The sequence below is a fragment of the Epinephelus moara genome, chromosome 5 (genome assembly GCF_006386435.1).
Source record: "Epinephelus moara isolate mb chromosome 5, YSFRI_EMoa_1.0, whole genome shotgun sequence".
Lineage (NCBI taxonomy): Eukaryota > Metazoa > Chordata > Actinopteri > Perciformes > Serranidae > Epinephelus > Epinephelus moara.
This window is the reverse complement of record NC_065510.1, coordinates 38,548,259-38,568,131: the sequence shown is the minus strand read 5'-3', so window position 1 is coordinate 38,568,131 and position 19,873 is coordinate 38,548,259. Positions and strand designations below refer to the sequence as shown.

The following is a 19,873-nucleotide window of genomic DNA, read 5'->3' as shown; positions in this document are numbered from 1 at the left end:
AGGGTTTTACACCTCTGATCCACAGACGGTAAGCGTCTTAATGAGGGATTTGAAGCAAGGGAGGGATGGAACGACAGAGGGATGGAGGCAAGGCAGGCACCTGAACACCTGCAGGGGTGGGGAGCATGATAAGCATGTGTTTCAATGTGTGAATGTCTGCATATGAGGGGGGTTGTAAGTGTGTAAGTCACCATGTGTATGTGGGGGGGCCTCAGTGTATGTACAGTATATGTTTCTGTATGTGTGGGGGTCTGTAGGTACATGAGTGCATGTGGGACGGAATGAAAACAGCATGTGAATATTCCTGCTGCTGTTGCCAGTGTTAGCCTAGTGACATCTGTCAATTAGAATGCTGCTGGGAGGACTGACATGACTTCAGAGAGATAGAGCCAAAGATCTTAGGTGAGCTAAGTGTCGCCTCATGTTTCACACAGAAAGTAAAGCCTGGACGAGATGATCCTTGACATTCCTGCTACTGTACGTCACAGGAAATGTGATGTGAACAAATTAATTTTTGATCAGCAGCAATAAAATCAATCTGTGAACAACTAAACATTACTGATATTATGACAAAAATATACTGTAGTTTCATTTTTGGGTACACTAATCCATTGTCCTAACCACAGACATCATACAACTCACATATAAACACTCACTCACACACACACACACACACACACACACACACAGACACAGACACACACACAGTATATATTTTATACATCTGTACATACATTGTATGTACATTTACATACACACATACACAAAGGAATGGCTGAGCTACATAAAGGCTGATAAATAGCAAATATATGAGTGTAATCAATGTTGTTCTAACCATGGTAAGGAAACTGCACGCCATCGTTTTCATGTTTTATCTTCCTCTCCTGCACACTCGCCAAATGGTGCTGCACTGAAAGTGGAGAAGGGTATTGTTAACAATGAGATAGGGGTGAGAGAGAGACAGAGAGAGACAGAGAGAGAATGAGGGAAAGGGAGAGAGTTAAGAGTGAGCATTTGTGTATGATGGAGGTAGTGAATGACTGATAAGTGACACAACATCAGGTAAACTGTATGTGGGATTATGGCTTTAAAGTGAGGATGAGTAAATATGAAGCCTTGAGATTTGGGGAGGGAGGAAGTGAACGAGAGGGTTTTTTTCTTGGAGTTATTGAGTTGTTTGGGGGGATGAGGTAGGATTACTGAGGAGGTAGAATAAAGAGGGTAATGTCCAAAGCTGAATCACAGAGGTAGTGGTTACTGCCAAAACAATGGAAACACTGACTAAAGCCTTAATATAGGCCGCTGTAAGCTGTTGTTTCATCCTTGATGCATCTTGGCATTTATATTCCCGATGTCTGGAGCTATTTGCTGGGTAGCATTTAGCACCGTTTATCCATGATAAATTCAATTTTCTGGGGTTATAGTGATGGTGTTGACAAAATGGTGACCAAAAATGGCCCAGACTATAATTTAAAACATGCTGATGCTTTTAAATCCATTTACTGAACAATAAAGGAGGAGACTATTCCAGTCAGTGTAAAATAGCTGTACCACATAGTGAAGGTGATGACTGTGTAATGATTTTATGGCCATTATATTTTTTCTTGACTAGACATTACCTTGGCATTTCATTGTTTATCTTAGTTTCCTTCATTTTGGCAGGTATTGTATGTCTTTGCCACAGATTGAGACAAATCTGAGCAAAGCATGTGACTTTAAACATTTCTATGTCAAGTCAACACGATTTATATGCTTAAATATACGGCAGGGTATTACATGTTTAAACTAACTGAAGTGTTTTTGCGTTATATTACAGTGCAACCAATAGTGGTAGGTCAATCCCAGTCAGCTCTTTCAATATTAAATAAATAAAGCACTCCTCATGTTTTTTTTCTTAAATGATCACTTTGTTAGTCTGTCTTTGGTTTTTAGGAGATGCAGTCTTAGGTGTTGTTGTTTCTGTAAGGTGTAGAGTGTCAGACTGAAGTAGAGGGCCCTAAAAGAGCACTTTACACCCAAATGGCCATTTGTATATCAGTTACTCACTCCGTGTTATGTTAAATTCGTTTAGAAAACTTTTTCGCGCATGCCTCTACAGTGAATGAAGAATTAAAAAATGGAGGAAATTCTCGATGAATTAAGGTCAAAGAGGTCCATGTGTAACAACAGCAAAACTATTAAAACATCCATTTACAAACTCTCACACAACTGGGACAGTATAATCTCACTCCGTCTCATTTATCCAGTCATATGCTCAGTACTTGGAAGCAGCTGGTCTACCACTGCATCTATCAGTACTTTGTTTGTGTGATTTTGGTGTGTTAAAGGGTTAGCTCAGACTCACCAAACTCACAATATAACGCAAACAAATTAACACTCAAGTCAGTGGTAGACCAGCAGCTCTCATGCCTAATTATAGTTTCTGTTAAGAAGAAGAAGAAAGCATACATAGGTTTCACTTTCAGTTCAGTTTTCCATCAGAAAGTGTTGTCTGTTAAGTGCTAAAAATACAACTAGATAAATAGGACTTGAATTATACTGCACAAGTTGTGTGAGACTTGTGTGAGTTGTGCTGTATTTTTTTTTTTTTTTTAACAATATTTTTCTGGGCATTTTACGTTTAATGGACAGGACAGGTAAGCTTTGGGGGGGGGGGATGACATGCAGCAAGGGGCCACAGGCTGGATTTGAACCCGGGCCGCTGCGGCAACAGCCTTGTACAGGGGGCGCCTGCTTTACCCACTAAGCCACCAATGCCCCAGTTGTGCTATAGTTTTGCTGTTCTTAAATGCAACCCCCTATGACTTTAACTCATCAGGCGCTGTTTTTGGATTCTTCGTTCACTGTAGAGCCATGCGAGAAACACAAAGTTTTCTTCATGAATTCAATGTAACATTGCAAATGGTTATGTTGAATTCGTAACCAAATGGTAATTTGGGGGGTGAAGTCTTCCTTTAAGGGAGGTGATTGGTGGGTAAGTTGGAGGTTCTAAGGGATGTTTAGGGATGTGTTAATCACCACAGTGAAGGCAGGTGGTTGAGGTAGGGAGTGTGGAGAAGAGACAAAATCAGATGGAGGCATCAGTTTGGACTTTGGTGGTGGAAGGGGTGAGGGGTCGGGCAGGAGTGTGAAAAAAAGTTTCATGATGCTTGCTTAGTGGGTGACAGGTGTGGAGTGGGACGGGGGGTACCTGCATCCATGTCGTTGGGCCACGCACTGGACTGGGAGGAGCTGGCAGCAGGCGAGCGTCCAGGGTAGAAAACATCATCTGTGGGGCTCTCCAGCTCACTGTCGTCTAATGACTTCCTCTTGGTGGAGCTAAGACCATAAGGAAGATGTTTGGAGGGTGGAGGAAAAGTGGGAGGCAGAAAGAGAGGGGGAGAGGATGCATGATTTTTTTGATACACATAATGGCAGGAAATGACTGGATAAAGGATAACATACCTTGCCGAACTGATAACTTAAAAGTAATCGTATAAACAGGCTCTTTAACGTTTAAGAGGCTTCAAGTTTTGGATATTACTATCGCAAAGTCTTGGTGCAGAACAGACAAAGCACAAGAAATGTCAAAACTATGATGAAAAAGGAGGAAACAGAAAGAAAAGTTAGGAAACAGAGACAGCCACACAGTAAGACTCTCTCTCTATGTGTGTGTGTGTGTCTGTGTGGTTTTCTGTGCGTGTGTCCCATTAGTTTGTGTCTTTGTGGGTGTATATAACTACCTCCGTGGAAGGTTTGCGTACAACTCCACCTCAGACCTAAAGTGACAGCAGATGACAGGTAAGAAGAGAGAAAGAGACAAAAGTTAAGAAAGACACAAATGAGGAAATAGCAGAAAGAGCCATCACATTCATACAGAGGACAGCAGCTAACAGGGAGACACACACACATATATATATGAAGAGGTTCAGGACAGATTCCAAGACTGGGAATGGACTGTAGTACTAAATGCCGTTTATAGCAAGAAACCTCAATGAAACGGGGTGCTTTACTTGCCAGTAAAGTCACCCTTGCGATATGAAGCGATATACGGTTGGCAGATATTACTGTGATTTCACACTTCCCTCCAGTCTGCCCTTGGCTTCACAGCGAATCGCATACCAAGGTAGCACTGCTACTGCCACATGGTGGTTTCACCCACAAGAGACTCTACTAATGGCGGACAGCTGGACTTGTATAATGGTCACTGGTGTTTCCTGAGCAACATACATCTTCTAACATCCGCAAACTGATACTGTTGTCTGTGTGGAATCATAGTGTACCTGGTGGAAGGAGGGGAGGTGAGGGAGCGTCGCCCCAGAGCCACCTGGTTGATGTTGTAGTAGCTGGGACTGCTGTCCAGGTCAGCCAGTGAGAAGTTGGGACCCGACGCTGTGGCTACAGGTGCTGACAGACATGAAAATAAAAGAAAGAGGGGCAAGAAGAGAGGGAAATTAGTTCATATGGATATCCTGAGGAAAATAATAAATCCATAAGGCCCTTTAACACAGACATACTGCTGTACAGGAGATCTGCCATTACGCCAGCTTTGCTTTTTTTTTACATTAAACTAAACATTGCTGGCATAATGCACGCCAGCGTCCCAGAAGCAAAGGAGGTATAACACAACAGCATCGGTGGCTAGTGTGTGTGCAGTCCCACCATACCAGCTATCCTTTTTAAAGACATCTATTTGGCTCTTTGCTGCCGCCTTAATGGTGGTACAACTTTGTCCCTTCATTCTTAGTGTTTGTACCTTTCATACAAAATGGGGAGGTGGAGTAATGGTGCTAATATTCCCACCTTGAACAGGCCGTGTAAAAGGGGCTATAGAGTTACACTGTCTTTCAGTAGTTCATGCACTTAAAAGCTACACACTGGATTTTAATGGTATCCTTCAGAATAACAATATTATCAAAATGATGCTGTTTTTTTTGTATTTTTATGCCAAATCAGCAAACAAATGTGCTTTAAGCCTAAAATCATACTGTGGGTATTTTTATTGTTTTGCTGCTATTTTATTTTTGGGGTTCCTAGGCCTCTCTCCTTAGCGTTTTTAGTACTTACTCTGTGACACTCTGACCAGCTCTGCCACGTTCCACACCCCTGAGGTGACGAAGCAGTCCTGGAAACTCAGGTGCCCTGTACAGAAAATGACGCAATCAGGATATACATACACACACAAAAGCTTTTGCGAAAAAGCATCAGAAATTCATGGAATTGTGTTTCAAACAAAGAAAAAAAATTGGAAGAAACCCTGAAAATCACATCCCTCTGAGAGGGCCACCATCTGCAACTATGTTTGTGGATCAACATCTGTGCGAGTGTGTTTGCTAATTGGATCCATAATTGGAATATGTTAAGACTGATAAGCATGATGGAATCAATTCTAGTATGCTGATTTGACAGTGTTTGGACATGGATCTGTGTGTGTGTGTATGTGTGTGTGTGTACCTACCATTGGGCGGTGGTTTGATGTCTGTGTCCCCCTGTTGGCTGGAGCTTTCTGATTGTCCGGATTCTGCACAGAAACAGATAGAGGGAGCGGAGAGAAGAGAAAGATAAATGGTTAGGAGCTGGGTTTTTATGCAAGGAAAAAAAAAAACTAATCAAAAACATACTGGTAAGTGTACAATGTCACAGTGAGTCATAGCTATGTATATGGATCCATGCTGCCAAGACTGTGATATTTAAGGTGTGAGAGGGAATAAGAGGGACTTGCAGTATGTGCTGGGGGTATGGTATACATCTTGTGAGTGTATGTGTGTGTGTGTGAATTCACACATTTTTGTGTGACAGTCTTGTATCTAAGAATGTTCTCTCCCGTCTCCCTCTGTCCCTCCTGACTTAAGGTGCAATGATTTACAGTGTGCTGCTATGCCATTTAGTATCTAACCACGCAATCATATCCCTCGCACTAATCCTATTTAATACCTTCTTGCTGGTAGGGATTTAGTCTGCGTAAACAGAGCACCTTGCACATACACACAAACACACCCGTATGGGCACACACCTACACAACCCTCTCTCTCAATCTGTTTCTTTCTTTAATTTTTGTTTCATACTTTAATACATGTAGTAATCCATGCATGGACACTCACACATGAATACATAAACACACACACACAGACCCTGTGAAAAGGCTGACCATGCCAGTCTGGCTGGTGGGTGGGGTGGGGTGGTGGTGTTAAAGTTTAGTTGAGGCAAAACTCTTCCTCTTGGGATCAAATGACAGCAGAGCAACACAAACACATGCACACATACTATACACATCAGCACAAACACACACCTGTTATGACTGGTCTACGAAAGCACTCACATGTGCAGACACAAACATGCCAAGTCTTGGCAACAAAGGGCCACAATTAGACCTGGAGGAGCTGCAGGCTGAAATAGGAGGGTGCAAGATGAGGTTTTGTAACATGAACACTTGGTAAAGTTGGTCCAAAGACGGTGCATTCTTGTCTAAGCTGTAAAAAAAAGTCAAACGATTGTATCCATGTATTTTTATGAATAAATAATACAGGCTGGGACAGCTGTTTGTATTTCATCTATATTTGTGACCACGTGTCTGAGGCTGAGCTCCATATCCAGGACTGGTCTGGTGTGTGGGCCTAATGCTATTGGCCATCCATTCAGGCCCAGCTAGGCTGTAGCTAGCTATAGCAAGCTAGCTAAAGGAGGTGTTTATCTGCAGGCTGTAGGTGATAACAGAGCACACAGACTCCTGCCAGCAGCACTTGCCTTGCAGCCACACTAAGCCACAGATTACTGAGCAGAAACAATAACAGACCTGTCTCGCTGCCTACGAAGCACTGCTTATCCACAGAGAGAGGGGCGAGACAGATGAGAGAATGAAAGAAAGAAAGAGCAGAGAAATGAAAGAGAGCTTCTTTTTCCCCTCTCTTCTCATGCAGAATCTCTCGCTCTTCTCTGTCTCTCACTGGCTGGGTGTAATCCTGGCAGCCATCTTAGAGCTTGGCAGCCATCTTAGCATTGGCGGTAGCGCCACATTCCAGCTAACTGACGGCACTCACTCCAAACATACGAGGCTGCGCCCCCGTCGCGCACGCACCCAGACACTTTCAAACACACACACTCATACGTGGACAAACATTGAGGTACACACTCAAGAGTAAACATATATGATGGCCAATGAAAGCTGTTGAAAAACAACCTGACTTCACTGGACTTTATGCCGTCGTGTAGTATTTCACCACAGGGCTCTACAATATTGTAAACATTCTATTTCTCACACCATACATGCAATGGGTAGATGCACAGCCACTTCACTGTATGTACAGTATGCTCAAGAGATATCTGGTTGCAGGGTTTGCTTTGCTGCCACGAACCTTTACAAGACTTCTAAGGAACATACCCTCACAGATGGAAGTTCGACGTACACATATCACGAAGAAGTAAGGAAGTGAAAAATGAGTTTAGCATAGCCTGCTTTTATTAGGTTTTACTACCCTATTATTATATCTACATTTACTATGTTTCAAGTAAGGAGGGGCATGAGTACTCTAGTACTCGACTTGGATGTCAGTATTTGTTCAGCGTATAGAATGGTCACCGTTCAACCTCCCACATACAATCATGACTTTTCTGTTTGTTTGTTTTTTAACTATCTAAATAAAACTATATTTCACTACAGAGCTGCAAGCACTGTATTGCTTTGCTTGGCACCTCCTTGCCCCGCTGTTGCTCTCTCTCTGCTTATCATGAGACACTAGGAGACTACTGCTGCTGGAGTGTGAGCTCCATGCCAGGGACGGTTGGTTGGAGTCCGCCTGCACCCATGCACACACACACACACACACACACACACACAAACACACACACACACACACACACACACACACACACACACAGAATGGGCAGTAAAATGCCATCTAAATAGCACGCATACATATGTATGGTCTCTCTTACTCACGCGCGCACACAGAAGGCCAGTTGTACGCCACCATCCTGTTTGCACACACACACACACGGAAACAGGGGTAAGTTAGCATCACACAGGCAATCCTACCCAGCCGTTATTTATGTGTTTAACAACAGAATCGAGCAGTTTCGGTGCCTGTGTGAGTTTGTTGGGACCAATTTATGGGTGGGTGTCAGAATTTTGCTGCTGCTACTGCTGTATTAGCTTGTGCTAAGTGGGCAGACGTTGAAGTGACCGGGAGGGGAGTGGCTCCAGAGATGGTCCTTCTAACCTATGTAACAGCAGTAACAGAAAGTTTGCTGATTTTTCATGTGCTAACTTTGAATTTATGGTTTAATAGGCTAATTGAAGCCTGGTTGTTCAATACATGAAATCTGTATTACACTTGTTTTCCAATGCAGACGAATTTACATTGTATATCTCACAGTTTTGTTTTTTTGTTTTTTCTTTTCTTTGTTTTTGGTGTGTACTTTAATACTTGATTATGGAAATTACTTAAAATGCCCATCCCTAATTTCAAGGCTTTCTTAATGTTCTGCACTTATGAAATGTGAATTGTGTTTGTCTGATTGCATCTGTCTGCTGACCAAACCAATGCCGAGGCCATCTGACTTCGGCATTTTGATACATTTACATTCACGTAACACAATCAGTTGATTTTTTAAATGCATACCAATGGCATTTAAGGAATACTTAATCCCCAAACAATCATTAATATATCAATTACTCACTCCTTGTAGTGTTGAATTTGAATGCTTCCACGGTCAACAAAGAATCCCAAATGGAATTTTAGTCATAGGGATCTGCGGTTAATAATCACAAAACTATATCAAAACATCTGTTTACAAACTTTCACACAACTCGTGCAGTACAAAGAACAAAGTTTTCTTCATATTTCTCATATTTAATGTAACATGGAGTGAGTAATTGATATACAAGTGGTCATTTGAGGGGTGAAGTTTACGATAAAATGTCTTTAAATGTCCGGCACTTGATGCTCAGTTATGTTTTTATTGAATGTGGAGAAAGTCACACATTTTGTTCCTGTTACCTGCTAACCTGCTTCTCACAATACCAGACAGACACCATGGAGAACCATGTAACTGACACCATGGAGCTGCTATCTCAGTGATATCTTTATGTGGAAACCTTTCCTTACAATACTATAATATCCCCTACCTTGGAATTGTACAGTGTATATCTTACTAAGTAACAGGGAACAATTGTTTTCATATAGACATATCACCTTTTGGAAAAACCCTGCACTTGGAAACCCTGCACTTAAATGATGTATTGCTGGTCTGTCATGACCCTAACTTGTTCTGCTGTTGCAGGGGTGTGAAACACCGAGGAGTGAAAACTAAGGCTCATGGCAGATAAGAGGCTGTCAGACAGATATGTGCAGGAGCAATGACACTGATAGCTGTCCTCAACATCACCCTGAGGCCTTGACCTGTCAAACCACATCAGCTCTCACAATACATGAGACAGAGGGATACATGTTGGTTTACAGAGGACACCATGACTCTTGTTGTATTCTAAATAAAAGTCTTTTTAATTCAAAGAGAAAAAGTTTTCATAATCTGTTCTGTGCTGTTTACACAGAGAGAGAGAGAGAGAGCTATCCTGGAGACTGTACAATAAGACGACCTAGCTAGATATTGGAGCTTTCAGTAATACTGGTTCTAGTTTTCTGAGGTCAGACTCCTAAGTCAACTAACACTGTATTTACAATACAGCACTACATCATTCATTGGAAATCAGTGCCACTGTTGAATCCAACAGTTCATCATATAGCTGTGTAGAGAAGTGAGGAGGGCAGGGGGAGAGGGAGGTAAGACAGAGGAGGTCTGGTTGCTGGTTATCACCGCTCTGCCAGCTGCAGCCTACAACAGCAGCCTCAACCCCCTCTACCCCCTCCCTAGCCTCCTAACCACACATCCAGCCCCTTATCTTCCCACCGCAGCCCCCCAAAGCCCTCCCGTCAGCAACCCCAATCATAGTCCTGCAGTCCCCCATAGATGCCCCTCCACCTCCACCACCAGCAACCCCATCTCTAACCTCAAACCTTTCAGCCTACCCTGCAGCCCCCTCACACCAGTGAATTAAAAAACTACACACATAAAAAAAGATTGTGTGCATTTTGACCTGATAATGTACATATGCAAACAAGAAGCATGTGTGGGGCTGTGCTTAATTTTCAATAACCAACTGTGTCTTGTTTTTTAGGTTTTTCTCCCTTTTCTACACCTGTTTCACCTGGTTTTAACCACAGACACTGAATTGTTAAGACTGACTCTGCATGTTTAAGTATATGAGTCGATGTAACAGTCGGAGCAATGGGGTGCCACAATTAAGAGCAGAAACTGGGCTTTACCCTTCAACTTGGTTGAAAATATTATTCAAGTCAGATGAAGATTTAAAGAGGAATCATTAACTAAAAATTTTGCTTTGTGCTCAATTTCTTATTTGATATCACCAATGTGAAAATAGCATGAAACATCCTTCAAAGATCAGTCTGAGGTCAAAAGTAAGTATCACTTTCAACAAATGATCAGAAAGAAAATCTGAGAAGTCATGCTTGTGCACAACCAAATCTTTTCCTTTGTAGAGCCAAAGTAAATGAGTGGCTGGCGAAGAGAGTAAGATCCAGTTCCAATAAGATGAAAAGATTGCACTATTTTTGGTAAGAGTTGGCGGACCAAACCTGTGCTAATACTGGACCCTAAATTTGACATGTAGCAAGAAATATGACTAAATGTTTGCTAACACATTAGCCCTAAAGCACATGATAAGTTGATAAACTGAGGCTTGCTGTGGTGGGTTTGTGTCTGCTTTCTAACTGTAGTGGTTTTTTTGTGGCTGCAGCTTCATGATGGCTGCTGTCATTGGTTGTTGATTACAGAAATTCCCTGCAGGCTCCAGGGCAAATCTCATGACCCTCACCACAATCAACATAACCCCTGTCATCATGGCCTTGACATACAGTGCACTACCCATCCAATGTGGTTTGCCCTCTTCCTCTCACAATCTCTTACCATCTCTAACATCCTGCACATATGTCTGTGGCTTTCTTCTGCATCAATCCAATCTGTATTGCACTCTCCTCAACATCTTTTTTTGTCTTATGAGACAGTCTCATCTGGTCTTCTGTGCCGTGAGCCCCTCCATTCCTGCTCTCTACCTAATCGTTTTCAAGAAGCCTCAACACATCTTCTATTTATTCTCTTTAGTACTCTACTCCTTCCCCCGTGATTACCTGCTACACTGTGTCATTCACAGGGTCAAAAACAACCAACTGCTCTGTCTACCCTGTCCATCAAACCACTCATCCCACCAAGCAACCAACCAATCCATCCTCCATCCACCAGTTGTGGATTAGGTTTTGGCTCAGTGACCTGTTAGATTGTGCTGTTGACCGACTGGTGATAGGGGTCAGACAGAGTTGCCAGTCTGTCACATCTTGTGGCGAGCAGAGAGCCAGCAGGGCAGAGCAAAGCAGTGAACTAAACCTCTTCTAAAAAGAAAAAAGAAAAAAGCCCAGCTTTAAAACACATTCAAACATGCCCTAAAAGCAATGTGCACCCTAAAGCAAGAGACGTAACTGAAAATGCACAAATTACATTTCTCCAAGTGTGGAAATGTAAGAGCTGATGATTACAAACATGGGATAAAACCAAAGTAAAAGTCAAGGTCAAAAATGAAAAGAAGTGACAAGTGGGCTCGGCAGTGGCACACCACTGTTTGACAGATTTATAAACAGTGCTGGTCATTTGTGAGTCTGTGCAGTACAAGCATGCACACCCCTAACATCAACATACAAACCAACAAGTGAGCTGATGTACTCTGTAGCCACATCAAACCAGCGTGTGTTCATATCTGCGTGCATGTATGTGTGTCACTACACGTATGTGCACAGATTGTTGGTTCACAGAGATTTCCCCTCCTTGTTGGAACAAATGTCAACTCGACTCTCCCCCTCTCCTCTCTTCTCCTCCCCAAAACACAGGATAACGCGGTACAGCCTCCCAATTGGGTTTCGCTTAAGAGGTTTATCGGTATGTTGCTAAACATTCTGACCTTTTTTTAATCCTTAATGCGCTTAAAATGTTCCAAACCCTCCTAATCCCCCCGGCTATCCCACACAGATGTTCACTCAGCTCTTTTATTGGACGTTATTTTATTATTTCTTTCTTTTTTATTTATATATATATTTATATATACATATTTTTTTCCCAGTTTTATTCTTTAATTATTTAAGACTGTGTCATATGAGGGTATATTTCTGTTTCAGTGTTAAGAAGTCTTTATCTTTGTCTTTATATGAATGTATGTATGTGTGTGTGTGTGTGTGTGTATGTGTGTGTGTGTGTGTGTATCTGTGCAGTAACACTTTTGTCCTAAAAGTGTTAACCAACCAGATCCCCATGTGGTGAACCAGAAGTGTGAATGTGACCTTTTCGAATGTTTACTCTGGAAGCAAAAACTTATAAGTTACTTAGAAATGAAACTTGAAATCTTAAAGAGTCATAAGAGAATAAAAATGTCAGTGGGAACGGAAAAATTCTACAGTGAAATAAGGTATTATGTATGTTTAGAAAACAGTTTGCATAGTATATAAACTATGTACAAATCTGTGTATGCTATGTATGTATAGATGTACACATGAATGTATGTAAGTATGTATGTATGTATATGTATGCACGTGAGTCTGTGTGTATTTGAGTTTGTGTCCCTGTATCACTGTGCCAGGCAGGCAGGCTGTGTGGCGAGGTGGCAGAGTAGGGCTCTGTATGTGTGTGTTTGTGTGTGTGTGTGTGTGTGTGTGTGTGTGTGGAGCAGGTGTGCCTGGCCGCCCTGCGCAGCTTGCTGCCCATCTGTGCTCCCGTCTGTGTGCCGCCTGCGCCCACGCTCTGCCAACAGCACCACACCACGGCAAGAAGACCCAGGAGAGAGGGATGCTGAGAGACGAGGGGAGGGATGGAAAGAAACCACGGCAAGAAGACCCAGGAGAGAGGGATGCTGAGAGACGAGGGGAGGGATGGAAAGAAATCGAGAGATGGAGGGGAGGAGGAGAGGAGTGAGGGGGTAGGATGGAGGGAGGAGGGAGGAGGGGATTACAAGGATGGGAGAATGGAGGATAGGAAAGGGGGCAAAAGAAAAGGTGGGGGGGGGGGGGTATGGGTCTAGAGAGTATGCATGAACTTGCAGGGAATGAGTGGACTGGGTGATAGTGAGAGGGTGGGGTGCTGAGTGGAGTATGTGGCTGGCTGGCTGCCCATACATACACCCCTCCTTCTTTATCCCCTTCACTCCTTCCCGTTGTTCCCCCCTCTCTCCATTCATCCTCTTATCCTCACCCCACCATCACCTCTTGGCTCCTTCAGTGCAGATTACTGTGAACCTGTGTGCCACAGCTACAAAGTATTCTGTAACGCTTCTCCATCATTGGGTTGGGACCCAACAGCGTGTTATAAGGGTCTCCTAAAAATGGGTCCCTAACTGTTTCTCAAGACATGTTTTATCCAAAGATATTGGCTTTGTAAAGTCACCAGGGTATTCCCAAGCTGCTACAATATAAGCTAGGCTAATTATTAGGCTGTAGGCCCAGAGGTAGAATCCCCAAAACGGAGTAGATTATATTAAATTAGCCTACCCAATGGCCTATAAAAATCAATTTTGGGAAATTCCAAGAGTGAGAGCATGAAAACCCAAGGTATACCAATTACTTTTAAATCCTTCATTACTGTAAGTGGTAGAAAATGACAAAAGCAATTCAGATTTTTGTTAAAAGGGTTAAAAGTAAACACATAATATTCTGCATATCAAGGGTGAGCTTATTCACTTGTGGCATTTAAAGAAAGCCAAATGCTGCAAAATGCTGTAAAATGACTTCCCATGGGAGTCATGATGTTAAGTAGAGGATGTATGAATCCACTGTTATGTGTGTGTATGAAACAGGTCTGGTTACACAAGTTTGTGTAAAACTCCTGTTACTGTACGCTGGATTTGCCATTGGGTTCTTCTAACTAAAGGCCAATTTATACTTTCTGCATCCACATGTTTACTTTGGTCTGCCTGAAGCAAATTTCATCATCCGCCCATGTCCGCCAGATTCCACTCAGACCCCTCTGTGGCCATCCGCTTGCAGCCCATAATTTGTGACCGTGCATACTAAATGCATAGCAAGCGTGCCTGCTTGGCAAGCTCCATTTCTTCTCCTTACTGATGCCTCTCACACATTATATTGTCTGTTTATTTGTTTTTCTTGTCGTTCAGGAGCTCCTCTTGCTGTTGTGAGGATGCCATTGTTGTTTCTAATGTACATGCTTCTTAGTCTTCTTTTTTGTTTTTTATGGTGCTATACCACCATCAACTTGAGTATAGTGTGGATCATGAAATGTGCATAAGTGGAACACCATACTGACATAGACCCTGCCAAGTCTGACAAGTCAAACCTGCGGTGTCTGAGGCTTTAGCCTGTTTGTCCCCCTTGACTTTAACACTGTGTAAGGTTTGATAGTCAGCTCCCACCATTAGATCGACTTCAATCTATTGTTTTTCTTTAACTAAATGCTCCCTAGACAGTTTATCATGACTTAACATATTTTCATCCATGTTGCCCTTCTCTAGCATTTTACTGCATTGAGCTGAAAAATGAGTCATGGACTTAATATCCACACAAGTGCCATTACTTGTTTCCTTAAATCAGAGCATGTAAAACAATGCATTATGTTAACATTGCCAGTATTTAGGAGCTTGTGAGCCTGGTCTAGGTTTCGCATACTGAAAGAAAAATCAATGCAGATGAAGGGAAGAATAAATTAGCATCAGAAGAATAATTTTTGTCCTTACAGAGGGGAAAGTTTGATGAATGGAATAACTCTATTATTGCCAGCAGTCACAAGATACCAGGGTGATGTGCTGAATGTTGATGATGCAAAATTTGAGCTCATTGAGGGCTGCAGTGGTTAAGAGGTCAGTTAAAACAGAACTGATGTCAGTCTGAAACAGGTCAGACCTGATTAAGTAAGCATATCCATGTATTTTACTATCAAGATCTTAACTTGAATATATTGAAACAGGATTTTTATTAAAGAATAAATAATCATGGTTAGCCTGAATTTATGCAAAGATTTTGGTGTATGACTTAACTTGACACCATACATCTGACAGACTTTGTGGCAGTGGTCCATGTTCTGGTGGTAGTCAATTTATGCATGACAGTTGTACGTGTTAGAAGTCAAGTGTACCCCAAGACAAAAAGTAAAACAAAAGCAAACCAGGAATTCATTCAGAAGCCCTTTGAAGCAAAACAAAACAAGACTCTACAACATATTCTGTATGTAGTAGTTTTCTTTAGGTAGCTACAAACACTTAGTGCGACATTAGTAACATTTGTGAGGCATGCAACCCTGTTAGCATCTCATTTGGTTACTGTGATCATTGCTATGCAATGCGGTAACAGAGGCCTCCAACAGAACTCTGATTCATAATTAATATGGATAGTCGTGTGTAAATGGAATTCTGTGCTTTGGAGTCATGCTGACAAGACTTGCTTTTGGACAGCCGCTCAAAGTCCTGAAGGACCGCTAGGGCTCAAGGAGCAAAAATCCTACTTAAACAGACACAAGAAGACACCCACAGCCTCACACACACACACAAACATGCAAACACACACTTATACAAATGTACTCCACCAGCTGACACGTGTCAGGGAGAGAAAGCACACAAGGCTCTGATATGAAGTGTGTCTGACTTTGTTGATTAAATTTGAATATAGAAATCTCTTTAACACATAAAGAATTTGCTTAAAAAGTAACACTTACATGTAATGATAAGAATGTGAATATATTCAAAAGAACATGTTAGGAAAATGTGTACCTGTGCTGAATTTATGTGTTCAGCATATGTATAGAAATTTGTGTTTATGGTTTATGAGTATGATCATTTTGTATTCATTTATGTCTTAGCTGATTCATTAGCAGAGGCTTGAGAGTACTGCGTGTGTGTGTATGTGTGTGTGTGGGGCTGAGGATGGGGGCCCCCAGCACGGTTCACGACCCAGCCTAACAGAGTGTGAACGTCCCCCTGCTGAGCTGATACTGATATAACTGTCCTGTAAGTGGTGTTGACACCAGCATTATTACCCTGTCAACCTCCATCTCTACTCAGCTTAAAGGCGTCAACCGGTGTGGGGGCCCGAGTGTGTTAAGGACCAGTGTCTCTGCATAGCTCTGCTCCAGCCCAAATAAATACAGCTGCACAAAGGCCGGAAAGGGAAAGAGAAGGGGAACACTGGGGAGGGAGAAGGAAGGAGGAAGAAGGGGGGGCAGTGGGGGTACACTTACTCTCACCACTACTTAAGCAGCTCTCACAAGATACAAACATCAGAGAGACACACACACACACACACACACACACACACACACACACACACACACACACTGAATGGCTGGCTGCAGTAGGAGGTTATCACCACCAGGTGGCATTTTCCTGGCACATAGAGAGCATGGTGAAATGCAAATAAAGCAACAAGGCCTTGGGCCAGGCTTCTCAGCTAGCTCAGACTTCACTCTCTAGACTGTAGAGAGAAGCAGGCCAGAAACGGAGAGAAAGGGAGACAAAGAGATGAAAAGAGAGAGAGAGATGTGATGTGAATAAAATCAAAGTGAAATATGGAGCCGTGAATATTATTGAGATGTGAGTAGGAGCTTATCCCTTCTGCATTTTGCCCTTAGATAGCAAGATCCAACACAGCGTGCACACTATCGTGTTCAAATAAAGTGTTTCAAATCAAGATGCCTCACACTTCCCAACATCAGGAGCTGAGTGCTGTAAGACAAAGAGGCAGCTAGAGAGAGGCAAACCTACCGGAAAGTGTAGAGCCTGAAAGATATGTGAGATGGGAGAATGTAGATTTGCAGGAGCACGGTCAGAAAATGAAAAAAAAAAAAAAAAAAAAAAAAAAAAATACATAGCACTGTGACAGAATGCATACTTGCGGCAGAAGGGAAGAGCAATAAAAGGATGAGAAAACTTTGCAGAGACAAAGCAGGGAGAAAAAAGTACAAGGGAGTCTGGGAGAATGTGTAGGGGTCAGCAGAGTATGAAAATAAGCAATGGCAAAACTGTGTAGCATTGTTTTACTTTGGGTTAAGAAAATTAAAGTAAGACAGTATACTTCAGTGCAGTTAAGTGCAGCTTTGCAGGAAGAAAGCTGGAAATGTTGCAGAGAAAGTATGGCGCGGAGCTGAATTTAGAGCTGGGGAGCGAGGGAAGGCCTGTGTTGAGACTTGGATTTCTCCTCCCTCGGTCCCTTTTCCTGCTGGCCCAGATACACACTGTGGGTCTTTGTGCTGAGGCTGTTACACACACTTCCTGTCTGGCCAGTAAAGGGGTGCTTTAAGGTAAGCCTCTTCCATGTTCTAGTGCAGAAACTGTCTTTCTCTCTCGTCTTCTCTCTTCCTGTATCATACTTCAAATTTCCTTTTATCAGTATTCATCTATCTGGTTACAACACATAATTCATCTTGATTTTTTTGAAAAGAATGACACTCTGACCACCTGCTTTCTGCCCACACCCCTCTCTATTTAACATTATATTTGTTTTGAGTGTTATTTTTTCATGCCTCTTAAACTGGTTCTCTTCTCCTCACCTTTAATCTCCCAAGTTCTTTGCATTTCTCCACAAGATACATAAAAGAAAATGAATTACACTAATAGAAGGCTGGTGCACTTGCACAGCCAAGGACACGTCGATAAGAGTGCAAAAACATCCTCAACACAGACACACATGCACGCACACCCACAAAGTGATACTGAGCAAGGTTGCCAACTCCTCCAAAAGCACCACTGAGATAACAGTGATAACAAACATTGTTCCTGCAGCCAAGTCTTTTTCTCCCGAGGAACACTTCAATGAAAATTCAGAGCAAATGTGCCACTTTATGAACATAACAATACGTCAATAAGTCAGCTGGGTGAATATGCTGCGCTGGAAAGCAAGAGACCCAATTACAGAGGATCTCTTAAGTTCTTTGCTCATGAGAAATACGATGAAAGTAAAGAGAGAATCCATCTGTTTGAATGCATTTGAAAATAATGATTGTTCTGTTGGGAATGGATAAAAGTCATAATCTAAATTATTTTCTGTTAAAAAAAAACTTTTCAATATACTAAAAATTAAGTCATACATTTAAAAAATTGCGGCAGTGTAATTTCAATAAAGTATACACGGTGATACACGCTGTTATATACAGTTAGTGTTGGACACAGTTGCTCCCTTCTGGGTTGTACATATACAGCGCAGCACTCAGTGGGCTGGACACTGACACAATATGTGTCTCACTGGGAAGTACGAACAATCCAAGTGACTCAATCCTGTCAATCTGTGCCAAAAGGACAGAGGGAGGGTGGGAGGCAGAAAGTAAGAGGGCTGTGGGAGGTGAGTGGGGGGAAATCAAAAGAAAAGGAGGAGTAGGGATGCTAGCAGGAGAGGAGGAAAGGAGCTGTTGGCAAGTCTAGGAGTAGCGTGAAAACAGTAAAGGATATAGAGACTGTGTATATCATATTGTATATATACAAGGAAGAAAACTCTAGGAGGCCAAGCATGATCAAAGAGGTCACGCTGTCACATTGATAGCACACACACACACACACACACACACACATACCCACAGAAGAGCGGAAGGACATGGAGCTAGTGCTGCCAAGCGGTGGTCACCTTTGACCCTTTGGCACTGTAGCTGGAGATGATGCCAGCCAGACAGCTCAACGCAGGAAGTAGAGCAAACAGTGTGTTTGAATGTGCTTATGTGTGTGTGTGTGTGTGTGTGTGTGTGTGTGTGTGTGTTTTTGTGTGCACACAGGGGTGTGGGCACACGCTGGCCAATCACAGCCATAGAGTCAGATCGTATGAGCCAATGAAAGCAAAGTTTGACAGGGTTGACAAGGGTTGATGTTCGCTCATTTTGTGCCATGTCAATATGCGTTCATGTTAGCGGTTGTACGCATTTGTACCAGTGTGTTGGTGTGTGTGCTGGCATGTCTGAGTGTTGCTACGCAGACTGAGGATTAAAGACCATGTAGGAAGAATGTGGGAGGGCGGCGGAAGAGAGGAAGCAAGGCAGAGGAGAGGAGTTGGCAGGAAAATGGCAGAGGAGACAGTGAACTTGTGCCCTTGAGTGCCAGGTCCCAGGAGCTGTACTGCCATCTTATCAAGTCTGGCTCATGGTCCACACACTATAACCACACGAGCACACAATATATGTAAGAGATGAAAGAGCGCTGAAGAAGACATGACATGTCGCTTGGTAATGTCCACACGCTTTCGCATAATTACACACCCACACACACACACACACACACACACACACTTGAGGCACTCTTTGTCCATTGTGCAGCCTGGTGAGGGCAGATGGAGAGAGTGGTCAGGGGCAAAGGGTGAGGTCATGTGAGGGAGCTGGAGCCAGGCGCGACTGCCAGCCCGAAACTCAACCCAGTAGTCGGCATCACCAATGGGTGACCCTGTGAGGATGTGCTTTTGTCTCTTTGATAACAGTCACAAGCACAGACAAAACGGGAGAACATTAATTGTGCATGGATGTAGAGAAAATGAATGAAACAGGGCTGTGGTGCTGCAGCCCATGAATGAACAGCTGGCCTGAGGATTCTTAGCAAAAATTCAACCAGTAAATTCCTCTTAGCTGTATCACCCAAACACAGGTGAGCCCATAAATACCATTAAAAAAACATGGCAAACGATAAAACACTTACAAAGTCATTCAAAAACATGTGTATATTTGTGTGGGTGCGCACTGAATGAATACTAATCTCGATCTTAAAAATGCTTACACACACATGTATCAACATGTTCAATGCACATCTTATGTACAAACATCACGCAAGCTAAGTAGTAATAAAATAAAAGATAAGATTACTGCTTGG

General features: G+C 42.6%; 1 protein-coding gene across 8 annotated transcripts in view; it reads right to left on the bottom strand.

Annotated features, from left to right (window-relative positions):
• The window catches only part of LOC126389660 (nuclear factor 1 X-type-like), a 121,362-nt gene that overhangs the window by 19,991 nt on the left and 81,498 nt on the right, over positions 1–19,873 (bottom strand). For 6 of the 8 annotated variants that reach the window (XM_050043374.1, XM_050043370.1, XM_050043376.1 and 3 more), the window contains 6 exons: positions 5,438–5,500; positions 5,047–5,121; positions 4,263–4,386; positions 3,723–3,758; positions 3,191–3,318; positions 836–910 (listed from right to left, as the gene is read on the bottom strand). In XM_050043374.1, the coding sequence (XP_049899331.1) occupies positions 836–910; positions 3,191–3,318; positions 3,723–3,758; positions 4,263–4,386; positions 5,047–5,121; positions 5,438–5,500 (501 nt within the window). The remainder of the gene's footprint in view (positions 1–835; positions 911–3,190; positions 3,319–3,722; positions 3,759–4,262; positions 4,387–5,046; positions 5,122–5,437; positions 5,501–19,873) is intronic. The other 2 variants (XM_050043371.1, XM_050043378.1) reach the window with 1 other exon arrangement.